General features: G+C 42.2%; 1 protein-coding gene and 1 non-coding gene across 2 annotated transcripts; both read left to right on the top strand.

Moving 5' to 3' along the window:
* The first annotated feature begins 1,907 nt into the window (after positions 1-1,907).
* On the top strand, positions 1,908-10,017 carry PPP1R8 (protein phosphatase 1 regulatory subunit 8). The gene is made up of 7 exons (XM_075264568.1): positions 1,908-1,984; positions 2,222-2,282; positions 6,201-6,354; positions 6,475-6,692; positions 8,433-8,577; positions 9,043-9,107; positions 9,188-10,017. Exons 1-7 carry the CDS (start codon positions 1,935-1,937, stop codon positions 9,527-9,529), a joined length of 1,035 nt encoding a protein of 344 aa, XP_075120669.1. The 5' UTR covers positions 1,908-1,934; the 3' UTR covers positions 9,530-10,017.
* On the top strand, positions 5,141-5,292 carry LOC142196408 (small Cajal body-specific RNA 1). The gene has a single exon (XR_012715236.1).
* Positions 10,018-12,025: the final 2,008 nt, after the last annotated feature.

The raw sequence follows: 12,025 nt of genomic DNA, 5'->3' as shown, positions 1-12,025 counted from the left end.
GTGACTTCTCTATTGACTTACAGGGAAAAAATTCTGTGCACAGCATTAGGGTCATCCTACTTTCCAATAGGTATTGTTCCCTGTCTCCCATAAACTTGCTGAGCCTGAATGTATACTTTAGTAAGAACTTGGAGCACTTATCTACCTGTAATGCATGACTGGTACTTCTCCCCTATGTCTACCATCGGGCTGTTACCATACACCAAATGTTCACACTGTGAGTATGCAAGTTCAGGGAATGCACAGAGACAAAGCATTTACAGAATAGTTCCATAGAAACCTAAACACCTGAATAACAGCTAAAAAGAGGTGTTTTTATGCATCTGCTAGGCAGGTATAGTTTTTTTAAGCTGACACTGGCTATTAGCTATGCTGTTTCTATAACTTCCGTAGAAGTGAAAGGCAGTTATAGAAACAGAACTGTTACATTGTTTGTGTATCCTCCATTCACTTTTATGGGTGTTATGGAAAGAGCTGAGTTTCTAAAAAGCCGTACTTCACAGTGAGGTAATAGTCAGGCTTCTTTTAGAGGTAGGTGCAGGTCCCAGAGGTGGTACTTGCATCTATCAGACATTTATGACACATTTCTTTTGTGAGAATACTCCTTTAAGACTAATGCTCCACACAGCAGAAAAAAAAAAGTAGCCATTTGTATAATCTCATCTACACACTGCATATAAGCTGCATGTTAGTCTTAAGCAGCGTTCACACTACCGCCACTGTCTGCAACGGGGTTTCTGTCCTAAACCCCGGGGAAACTGGACAGGAGACGGTTTGCCGGCGGTCAGCTTTAAAGCCCATTCATTTTAATGGGTTTATAAAGGTGACCGCCGGTGCCTGTATGCAGCCTCTCCGCATGGAAACGTTTTTTTATTTTTCGCATAAACACAAAGTCCTGCAAGTAATGACTTTGTGTCCGCACAAAAAAACAACCCCCCCCCCCCCAGCTTTCGCTGCAGAATCACAAGCTTATTTTCTGTAATTTCAAAGGGTGAAACAAATGACTTTAATAATAGTGGTATAAACATACCCCAACTGTGACAGATTCCATTAAATAGCAAAAGAAAAAAACCTGCAGAAAAAAAACTCTATGAAGGCCTGTCAGCACATAATTGAGATATGAACTGATCACAGTTCTTTGTAGGGCAGTCAGCAGTTTACAACGATGTATTTCTTATTCAGGACCTCCCTCCATCATTATAAAAGATCATACTTTTATCACTATGTAAATGATCAGAAAAGGACCTTAGGGACGTGACTTCCATCATTGGGCTTCACTATCTGCTGCTGCTAACTGCTCCTCAGCTCCGCCCACTAACTGTATTGCGCATGTCCGATGATGACAACCATTGAACGCGCAGGGCCAGAAGCTTTCTGTGACCGTTATATATGTGTGGGAGAAGAGGCCGCCTCAGTGTAATATAACATGACATATATTGGAGCTTTAGGCGCCATACATGTGTAAGAGCATAGCCTAGAATTTGTAGGTAATTGTACCCCGCCACCATTGAAACAGATGAACTTGACCGTAAACACCTGCACAAAGACTTGTATAGCTCAGCTTCCGCCTGAAAAATAGCGTCGTGCACATTCTATGATACTGAGTATCGTGCTCCTACTGCAACATGTGCAGGTAGCATTATATTCTGCAAAATACTCCATAACGTGGCCTAAACACAAGCAGGGTTATGTCACTGCCACATTCATGTCAAGAAGCCAGGAGCGCTATCATGGTGAACGTGACTTTACATTCACTTTACATAGCTACGTCACACGCGCCAACCATCCTTGACGACACCGGAAGTGTAAGTCGTCGATTGGCAACGTGCGTATGGCTGGCAGACGAGAGAATCCGTACGCGCATGCGCCTACGCCACATCGGATATAGCGTTTGTATTAACCAGAATGTTACAGGAGGAGGAGCTGGAGCAAAGATGGCGGCGAATCCGAACTCTAACAAACCAATATTTGAGTGTCCGAGCTGGTGAGACTGGGCTTTGAGAGGACGGGTTGCTAGTAACCGTGCACATTGTAGTAATGCATACAATAAAAGCACCGGTCTACTTAGGAGGCGGCAGAATGAAGATCTGGGGGAGGTGTGGTCTGGAGTTGGAGCCATGTTGTGTGCAGGCAATGGTTTATACCGGTGCAATGGTGACATGTGCATTGGGTATGGTGATGTGGAGGAGGGACAGTAATGCTGCATGTCTTCTCTCTATAGGGCAGGGAAGCCTCCTCCAGGACTGCATCTTGATGTTGTGAAAGGTGATAAACTGATAGAGGTGAGTAGATAGCAGATAGTATGGGACTGCTCTCTATATTGGACTATTTCCGGCAGCCTGGCATTTATGGTAGGGTGCTGTACTGACCCAGCACTGCTAATGTGTATGACTTTACAACAGTGATCGGGGACTTTTCTTTCATACGTTGTCAAACCCTAAAATCTAATGCTCTGATTCAGATCAAGTGCACACTCCGTAGCGATATTAGGTTTAGCGACATTACACAAGCATGCCTAGTTAAGCTGACGGTGTAGTTTTCTCAATGAGGGGAGTAAGGCAGTGGCGGTTGATATACCTTCAGGACAAAACATTAGGTGTGTCTATGTCCAAGTCATTTGCAGAACAGGTAATTGGGGTAGGGGGCTGCACACCACAGTACACAAAGGATAGTATTCCAAGTGTACCAAAATACCAGGCTTGTCAGACTTTTGGCATTATGTGTGTAGGTATCTTAAGGGATCCTATCATTTCAACTTAATTTTTTGTAGATCACACGTTGGAATAGCCTTAAGAAAGGCTATTCTTCTCCTACCTTTAAATGTCTTCTCTGCTCCGCCATTCCGTAGAAATACCGGTTTTCTCCAGTATGCAGATGAGTTCTCTCGCAGCACTTGGGGCGTGCCCTAGCACTCAAGCAGCACTGAGGGCGTCCCCAATGCTGTGAGAAAATTCTCCAGTGCTGCCTCCATCTTCTTCAGGAGCATCCTCTTCATGTGTCTTCCGGCACAGGTGGTGAAACTTGTAGGCCTCGGGCAGAGCTGACTGTGCATGCCCGTGGCCACAAGAAAAATGGCCGCTTACACGGTAAGTAAGCGGCAATTTTCTTGTGGCCTGTTTGTAGTGTTTTTTTAAGCCAAAGGTATGGAATGGAGAAGTGGTAATGGTAAGGAATGGGAAGTATATAGGAAGTTAATATATTTCTCCCTTCTGCTCAGTCCACTCCTGGCTTTGACTCAAAAAAATGCAACAAAAAAAAAAAAAGGCAGCATTTCTGCAACGTGGGGCCTCATGAGTTTTTTATGGTGTTCACTGTGCAGCCAAAATTCCATGTTACTTGTATTCTGCAGATTGCTCCGATTATGGTGAGGCCACACTCATATAGTTTAGTTTTAACACCTGTTGAACACCCAAAACTTTGGGTGGTGATTGTCACAAGCATGGCAGTAACTAGGTGCCTCAGTCTTGTTTGACAAAGGCATCTATAGGGGTTAATGTCCTTAAGCAGAACAGGTGTTGCTGTTGGAACTCTGCTGTATAATGCATCCGTGTTTTAAAGCCTCGATATCCAGCGTAAAAGCGAATGCCTTGAAATGTTTAGAGAACCTTTCACATCCTTATTGATGTGCAATACTATATACTGCTAGACTGTACGAGTCTGTAATCCTCACAGTTCAGTAATGATGTTGAGCTGTAGGGCCTGCCTTTCGACAGCAAGGAGATATTGGTGCTGTTAGTTTACAAAACAAGACAGAAGCTTTTTTCCATCTTGTTTAAGGGTTTGTTCATACTTGCGCTCAGTGTCCCATGTGTGCATTCCGCCGGGTTTGCGTCCTCAGCCCTGGTGAAACTAGACAGGAGACGGAAGCTCGGCGGTCAGCTTTAAAACCCCTTCCCTTGAAAGGGTCTGTAAAGGTGTCCGCCTGTTTGTGGGGAAACCGTTTGTTTTGTTTTTTTTTGCCAAACACAATATCCGACTTTGTGTCTGGCTAAGAAAACCGGTTTCCCCACAGACAGGCAGCAGGCGTTCCCTGTTACAAACCCATTCAAGTGAATGGGTTTTAAAGATGACCGCCTGGTTTCCATTCCCTGTCCAGTTTTGCCGGGGCTGAGGACGGAAACCCGGCGGAACGCACACACCAAGCCAAGTGTGAACGAATCCTTAGATCAAAGATGAAAGACCCTTCTTTTTTTTATTTTGTTTATTGCAGTGCATTAAAGATACAGATAGAATGTGCTTTGTCTGCATCTTTGAAGAGTTTTTTTTTTTGGTAACTTTGTTCAGATGATATGACCGATCAGAGCAGCGAACTTAAAGAAACCATTGTGGACATGGCCTAAGGGTTTATGCATCCTGCCAAGTATGGAGGTTGAGGGAAACACTCTGTCATGACTGTGATCAGACTGTCATCCAAGTGCCTTCTGTACTTGATTCATTCCTATAGAGTCTGTCCCATTCTGATACCACGAAGCAGGATAGGACCTGCTATATAATTATCAGATTGGAATGGAGCATCATAGCCCAACTTGGTTGTGTGCATGTAGCCTAAGATTTCCTGAACCATATTAAATGTAGAGCTGTAGGTATGCTTGGTGGCTCTATTGTATTCTGTCTGATAACTGTACGACCCATATTTCTTCTCTCTGCTTTACAGCACCGTCATTTTTACCTTTGCACCATGGTGCTCTTAACATCTGTGGTGGTGCAATTGCTGAAAGAGTGATTAGTTCATGCAACATAATATATGTCTGTTGCAATTGAGAGAGGGACAAGTCTCTGCCTTACACCTCTGGGTAAAGAAAGGGTCCAACTTTGAAATCCAACATGACTATACCTAGTTTTCCATAACACTTGCCATTATAGAGCAGTTAGTAGCTCATATACACGTTAGAATATTGAGAAGTCTGACAATTTCCATTGCATGTGTATGTGCTAATGTAATGTTTCTGGTCCATCTTCTTGCCCCACTGCATTAAAAGTGGTGGGCTCTCTGTGCTATTTCCCTATATCTGGTACACATGCTAGGATCTTTTATTTTATTGACAGATGTTTGTATGGTTACTGCTTTATTTGGGTGAATTTTTTTCAGCAGTGCTGAGAAATGTTCTGTTCTCACTGTAAATGAGAAATGTCTTTTGCAGCGCACTTGATACTAACCTAGATATCTGTGCTCTGGTTCATCTCCAGGGTGTGTCTGTGGTATCTGGGTCCTAGAAGTGCTATAATAACTGCCGTAAGCATTTAAGCTCAGTGTGTGGAGTGACGCTCTGGGTTATAACTTATTGTACATGTATTTTATCATAGATGCTGATTTTTAGAATTAATGTATCCCTAACCTTTTAAAAAATTTTAAATCAATAGTGCAGGTGTGTTAAAATGAAATTAATATTCTAATAATCTTGCCATTGTTCAAAGGGAAATAATACAGTGCTCTTTACCGGTACTCTTGAACTTATGCATTAAGTAACCGGTGGGGCATAAGCCTACATAGGGGAGCCACTGCAAGACGTCCTTAAATCCTTCTCAAATTTTACCACGTCCAGCCTTCTTGGGTACCTGGAAGGGGGTTGTCTCGCCCTGTGGGTAGGGGACCCTGCCCTTGGTGCTCCATGATTTCAGGGGGCAGTTGCTTTGCTGCACCTTTGGGCTTGGGGAGGCTTGTGGTAGAGGTGTATCGTGGCAGGAGAATCTGCCTTTGAGGCAGTGGCAGGTAGCATTGCACCTGCTGGAGCTTCCTAGAAGGATGCTGTGGCCGGTTTTCCAGCCGGAAGTGGACATAAAGGCTTTTGGTGGAGCCTAGTGGTGGCTGGAAGCAGCATTTTAAAATTTTGAACAACTCAAGAAGTTTGGGGATGTCTCCAGAAGCCACCCCCATGTGGATTGCAAGGGGGACTGCATGTGCACATGTGGAGGAGGGGCCAGCCAGACATATAATAGGCAGCAGCTGCTCCTTAGCCAGAAGAGGCTGTGGGAGTATCTGGTGTTTTGATCCCTGAAACTTCTCAATATGGAAATTATGAAAATTTTCCTTCATCTGCACTATTCATTTATGTAATGCAACTGGAGTACCAAAATCTTTGATGTAAAAAAAATGTTCCATTTATCTTCAGTGTCACGTTTTTTTTTTTTTCCTTTTCTTTTCTTTTTTTTTTTTTTTCAAATTTATAACAGGTTGTTTTGATTTTTTTGTTTCTTGGCAGAAACTTATTATTGATGAAAAAAAATATTATTTGTTTGGGAGAAACCCAGATTTATGTGATTTCACAATCGACCATCAGTCATGCTCCAGAGTCCATTCAGCACTGGTCTACCACAAGCATTTGAAGCGAGTCTTCCTGATAGATCTCAACAGTAGTAAGTCCATACTCAATAAGATTTAATATTTGTTCTAATTCAGATTAGACTAACTTTGAGTTATTGTACAATCACGTTTTTCATATTGCTAAGTAATCGCATTTTTTTTCTTTCTCCCAGCCCATGGCACTTTCCTTGGCCATATCCGTTTAGAACCACACAAGCCCCAACAGATCCCCATTGACTCCACAGTTTCGTTTGGTGCATCAACACGAATGTATACACTTCGAGAGAAACCTCAAACCCTTCCATCAGCTTTAAAAGGAGATGATAAAGCTGGAGAAGATGATGAACTGAAAGGTCTTCTGGGCCTTCCAGAGGAGGAGACAGAACTAGATGTAAGTGATATTACATAGGTGGATGTTGTTGCTAATGAGAACTGTTTTTAACGTATTTAGATCTGCATTCAAGTAATACAGAAGTAGCCATACTCCATTCCCACACCTTGATTTAATAGTGTATAAAGTGTCTCAGGTTTTTGCTGCACCTTGACATACTATTATGGCATTATTATTGCACAGCCTCAAAAGCTTTGCCTGTCTAAGATCACTGGGGCTGTTTAAGGAAGAACAACAGTATAATCACTTCCTTACACTTCAGCTGCTTTTGTGATTCTGTTCAACTATTTTTACTTTTAGATTTTATTTTGCTTTCCTTTTCTCTGTGCTATTCCGATGATGCCTCAGCAGAGTATCATATGGTCAGCTAGAGGTAGTAGTCTAGTCTAGTACAAAATGTAGCAAGGAAAACAGAGAAGAGACTGATGCATGGATTTCCTTATTGAAAGACATATTGGTACTTGGAAAGGCAAAAGAGAAGACCATCTTTGATTAAGCAAGGTTGCATGTTCTTCACAAAGTTTCAGGATAGTGCTCATGTACTCACTTGGCTTTGGATAAAGCAGTGGTTCTTAACCAGGGTTTGATCGAACCCTATGCCATATGCACGGTTCATTTTGTGTACCAGTAAAAAAAAACCCATATACCTATGTCTTGAATTTGGAAAAAAAAAAAATCATATTTGATTTATCACTAAAGAAGGGTTCAGTGAATGTGCATATGAAACTGGTGGGTTCGGTACCTCAAACAAGGTTAAGAACCACTGGGATAAAGACAAAACACCAGTAAATTTACACTGAGGAAATTCAGTTAACTGAGTTTAATAGTTAATACTGCATTACCTGTTATGCTACTCAGCCTTCCTAGGACTCTGAAAAGCACATTTGACATGATATGGTACAATTATGTGGCAAGGAATGGAATTTATTTAGTATTCAGCATTTCCCATCACAGCTCCACATGCTATGATACCAAGTTTTCCCAGAACCTATTACAGGGAGAATAATTTATGTATGTTCAGTATTCAGCAGTCCCTATAACTGTGTTCCTGGTATGTTGCTCAGCTTTTCCAGAACTCTGAAAGGGAAATCTGGCAAAAATGACTTATTATTCAGCAGTCCCTATTAGAGTATTACCTGGTTTGCTTCTAGTTTTCCTAAGTCCAAGAGAAGAAAATCTCACGTGGTATGCCATATTATTTAGTGCATATAGTATTGGGGCAATAGTGAGATCTGGTATTTACAATACATAACTACATATAGTTATGTCAATCATTACTTTGGGAAAGTTGGGTGACTTTCTCAGTAGAACTGTACTGTTATCACTGCAAGTTGGTGTGGGACAGCCAGCTGGTGTGTACACTACTTTTGCCATGGTTACTGCTGGTACTAAGTATACTATTATTTATTCCTATCTCATACTGTCAGTTATTTGGGAGGTTCCTTCCAACAAAATGGCCACACTCCCTGTATAGACAGTGTTTCCTAAACCCTGCCTTCTCATCCTAAACTTCCTGGCTCAAAAACAATAGCATTAGATGAAGGAAAATATGGTTGATGCCAAAGAGAAGAATATACTGCTTTTCTATCTTATCTTTCATGCTTTGGAATTAAGATATAAGAAAAGAGAGCAGGAAAAATCTGGAGATGTGAGGTGTCATTTAGGAACTTGTATATTTTCTATTTGATTTGGATTCTGGGTTTAGTTGTCGTTTTAAAATTCAATTTCCTTTTTTTGCAGAATCTTACAGAGTTCAACACTGCTCACAACAAGAGAATATCAACACTAACCATAGAGGAGGGCAACTTGGACATCCAGAGATCTAGAAGAAAAAAGAGAAATTACAGAGTCACCTTTAGTGAAGATGATGAAATTATTAATCCAGGTGAATAAAAACATAGCAGCCCTTATAGACCTAGCAGTGGACATTTTGAGACAAGTGTGCAATCTATAGTTCCTAATGCCATTCTGTTTAGTCCCATTCATCTGCTCACTGCTTTTGTGTCTTGTGACCTTCAGAAAAGGTTTTTCAAGGTGTAGAGACATTACGAGGAACAATAATTAGAATAGACTATATAATTACTACTGCCCCTCCGCCCCCCAATTCAAAAAAAAAAAAAAAGGGGTCAAAACTAAATGTATGTATAGTGAAACGGGTAAACTGAGCTGTGGCCTAAAATGTACATCAGCATTAAAAATCATAGATGGGGATAAGAAGCAATGAAGTCCCCTGATCTCCTTGTAATGCAAAACTGCCTCTCACATTGAGACTGTTCAGCGTTTAAACTTTTTTTTTTTTTTTCTCTTTTTTTTTTTTTTTTCTCTCTCTCTCTCCCACCCCTTTAAACAGAGGATGTCGACCCTTCAGTTGGTCGCTTCAGGAACATGGTGCAAACAGCTGTAGTTCCAGTGAAGGTAAGTTACTTGGCAAACTGTGGTGTTTCCTATTCTACCTTTTCATTCACGCCTTAAATCTTGTATTTCTATTGCCATAGAAAAAGAAAACAGAAACATCTGGATCTCTTAGTTTAGAAGACTCTGTGGGACGTCGTGTACAGAACTTCCCGTATTCTGGAGGCTTGTATGGAGGTCTCCCTCCCACTCATGCTGAATCTGGAGCACAGACAGCTGGAGGCCATGGTACAGCTCTGATGGGTGGCATGCCATTTCCTAACTTGGCACCAGAAGTGGATATTGCACCAACTACACCAACAGCTGCACCCATCACTGCTGCACCTACTTCATCCAGCTTCACTGCAGATACTGTTAATGAGCCCAAGAAAAAGAAGTATGCAAAGGAAGCTTGGCCTGGGAAAAAGCCTACACCCCTTATTTAAAAGACATGCAAACTGTTATGAAAGTCAGTGTGAATGCAGTGGGGAACCCTTTTACACTTTTTCCACACTCTGGCTTTCATGTTGGCCTACTTGCTGCATAGTAGGCTATGAAATATAAAGACCTGGTCCACCTAGATGAATCTTTTTGATGAGCACCTGTTGCTTTATATACACACAGTATATTCTGGTAAAGATTCTGCCGCAGTGGCCATACAGAGTACTTTCTATGCTGCTAAAGAGCACTCCACTCTCATATCTGCAGTTGCTCTGCAGCCACCTGGATGGCAAAAAGAATCCCTGCAAGCAGAGGCCGGACAGAGATCGCTATTTCATCACAAAGAGATGTCCATTCTGGACAATAGGTTATACTCCCACATGTATATGTACAGCTTTGAGTTTTGTATATGTTAAGTGGTTTTAATGATCTGTAAAATTAGATATACTTTCAATCTATTATAGCTGTTTGTATTTCATTTCAATGTCTATATAATAACAGAACACCTTTTCTTCGAGGAGATGAAAAGTTTTCATCTGCCATTACAGAAATGTTTGAGGATCACATGGGCCATTTCTGGTCACTCTTAAATTCATCTTAAAACATACAGAATGCAGAGGTTAGCTGGCAGTGAATGGATATGTGAATTTCATTTCTGCATTCTGAATTTCGTAAAGCTTTCCAATTATGAAGCAGTTTTCATAAAGCAATAGTGTTGATAAATATAATTTGCCAATATTTCTTCTAAAAAGTAATGTTTCCTTCAGCGCTGATCAAGCTGCTCTCATATTCCTTTCCTTGAATATGCAACTAATCAGAGTGAATTTCTTCCTCAGAAGTCTATGGAGGTGGAAGGAGGAGGCTTCTCTCATCTAATTAATTGATTTATTGCCTCACTAGCTATACCTGTGACTTCGTCCGCGGCCCCCTCACTCTTGTGCGAACCACCTGCAGTGCAGCCCCCCCACGGCCCTTTCCTCACGGCCGCCGCAGGCCCCTCCCACACCATCGTGGGCCGGGACCCCACGGCCCCGCTGCTGCGCCTCTGGCCCCTCCCCCCCTTTAGAGATTAGTCACCTCCTACATCTCCCCCCCCCCCCCCTTCACATGTGCAATCTGTCTCCTCCCACCCCCTACTCACCCTGGGCCCTCTGGTCCAAAATCCCCCCCACCACCAGCACCTCCACAAAACCTCCCTACCCACCACCTCTTGTACCGCCCCTCCCTCCCCTAACCAACCCGCCGATCACTGTACCCGCAGCACTCACCATGTAAATGCTGGGGAGGTCTGTGTGTTGTGGTTGCAACACCAGCTGGCTTGTGTGGTCTTTCCCAAGACGTCTGTTTTCCCGGCCGCACAGTATGCAGGTACGTGCGTCTGGCCACGTTAGGCCTGGTTGCGCTACTGCATGCTACGCCGGTATGAGGCAATGTGTGACAGCATGTCAGCGCCATTTGGAAACATGCGGGCAGCCGCCATGTTGAGCAAAGTGTACTCGTGCTGGCCACGCCCACATTTCGGCGTAAACCTATGGGGCAGCTGTGCTTGCTCCTTATCCTGCCCACACACCGCCATGCACCAATAGGAGTTGCATGTAACTACCTGCGCTGATGTCATGCCAGGGCCGACAGCGAAGCAGGAGACAACTTTTGAGGGTTGTGGTGGCTATTTGGGGTGAGTGAGATACATTTAATGTAGCCTATTTTTCCTTCCTGGCCAATATGTAGGTGTGTGAAATTTCAAAGAAATCCATTCAGCCATTCGGGTGTGATTGAGGAACAAACATCCAAACACACAAACTTTCACATTTATAATATTAATAGATAGAAAGAATTCTGTACAGTGGTAGATCTAGAAAAATATAGCAGAGTTAGTTTTCAACCTAGTGGAGCTTTTGTAATGTTTTCTAGCGCCCCCTCTCATAAACTTCTATATGAAAACTTACTGCATAACTAGAGGAAGAAACTGTCTTTAATGAGACCTATTAGTTTCTTGTATTTACCAGTAAATTGTTGGTATGATATAGAGATTTTTTTTTTTTATTAGAGCATTTAAAATTTTCATTTACCTTAAATGGTGCTGCTTTTACATATATCCATACTGCTAGACCCTTATGGTTCTGACTTAATCACATGAGAATCTTCTCTTTACAGTCCCTCCTGAAGAAGTCCTGATCTCCTTCATTTCTCTACTCGAACAGGCATCTATTATTTGGTACATTTAACAAAATATCTGGTAAAATAAAACTGAAAAGAATTTGAAAGGTGGCACAGCTAAATAATGCCAGGGGTGCTCTATATGTGTCAAACAGTTACTGAATGTAAAAAGGACTTTTCACGTTCTCATAGATATGCGGTATTATATACTGCTTGAAAGCAGACTGTGTGCTGAATTCAGCGCACTTTCCTGGTATGCGCCCTGCTGCTGGAGGTATCTGAGCTGCTATTGATTTTAGTACAGATATCTCTCCACTGTCAGAAGAGTGCTTTATAGCCTAGTG

The sequence above is a fragment of the Leptodactylus fuscus genome, chromosome 2, assembly GCF_031893055.1.
Source record: "Leptodactylus fuscus isolate aLepFus1 chromosome 2, aLepFus1.hap2, whole genome shotgun sequence".
Taxonomy (NCBI): domain Eukaryota; kingdom Metazoa; phylum Chordata; class Amphibia; order Anura; family Leptodactylidae; genus Leptodactylus; species Leptodactylus fuscus.
This window is presented reverse-complemented; position numbering and strand designations above follow the sequence as displayed.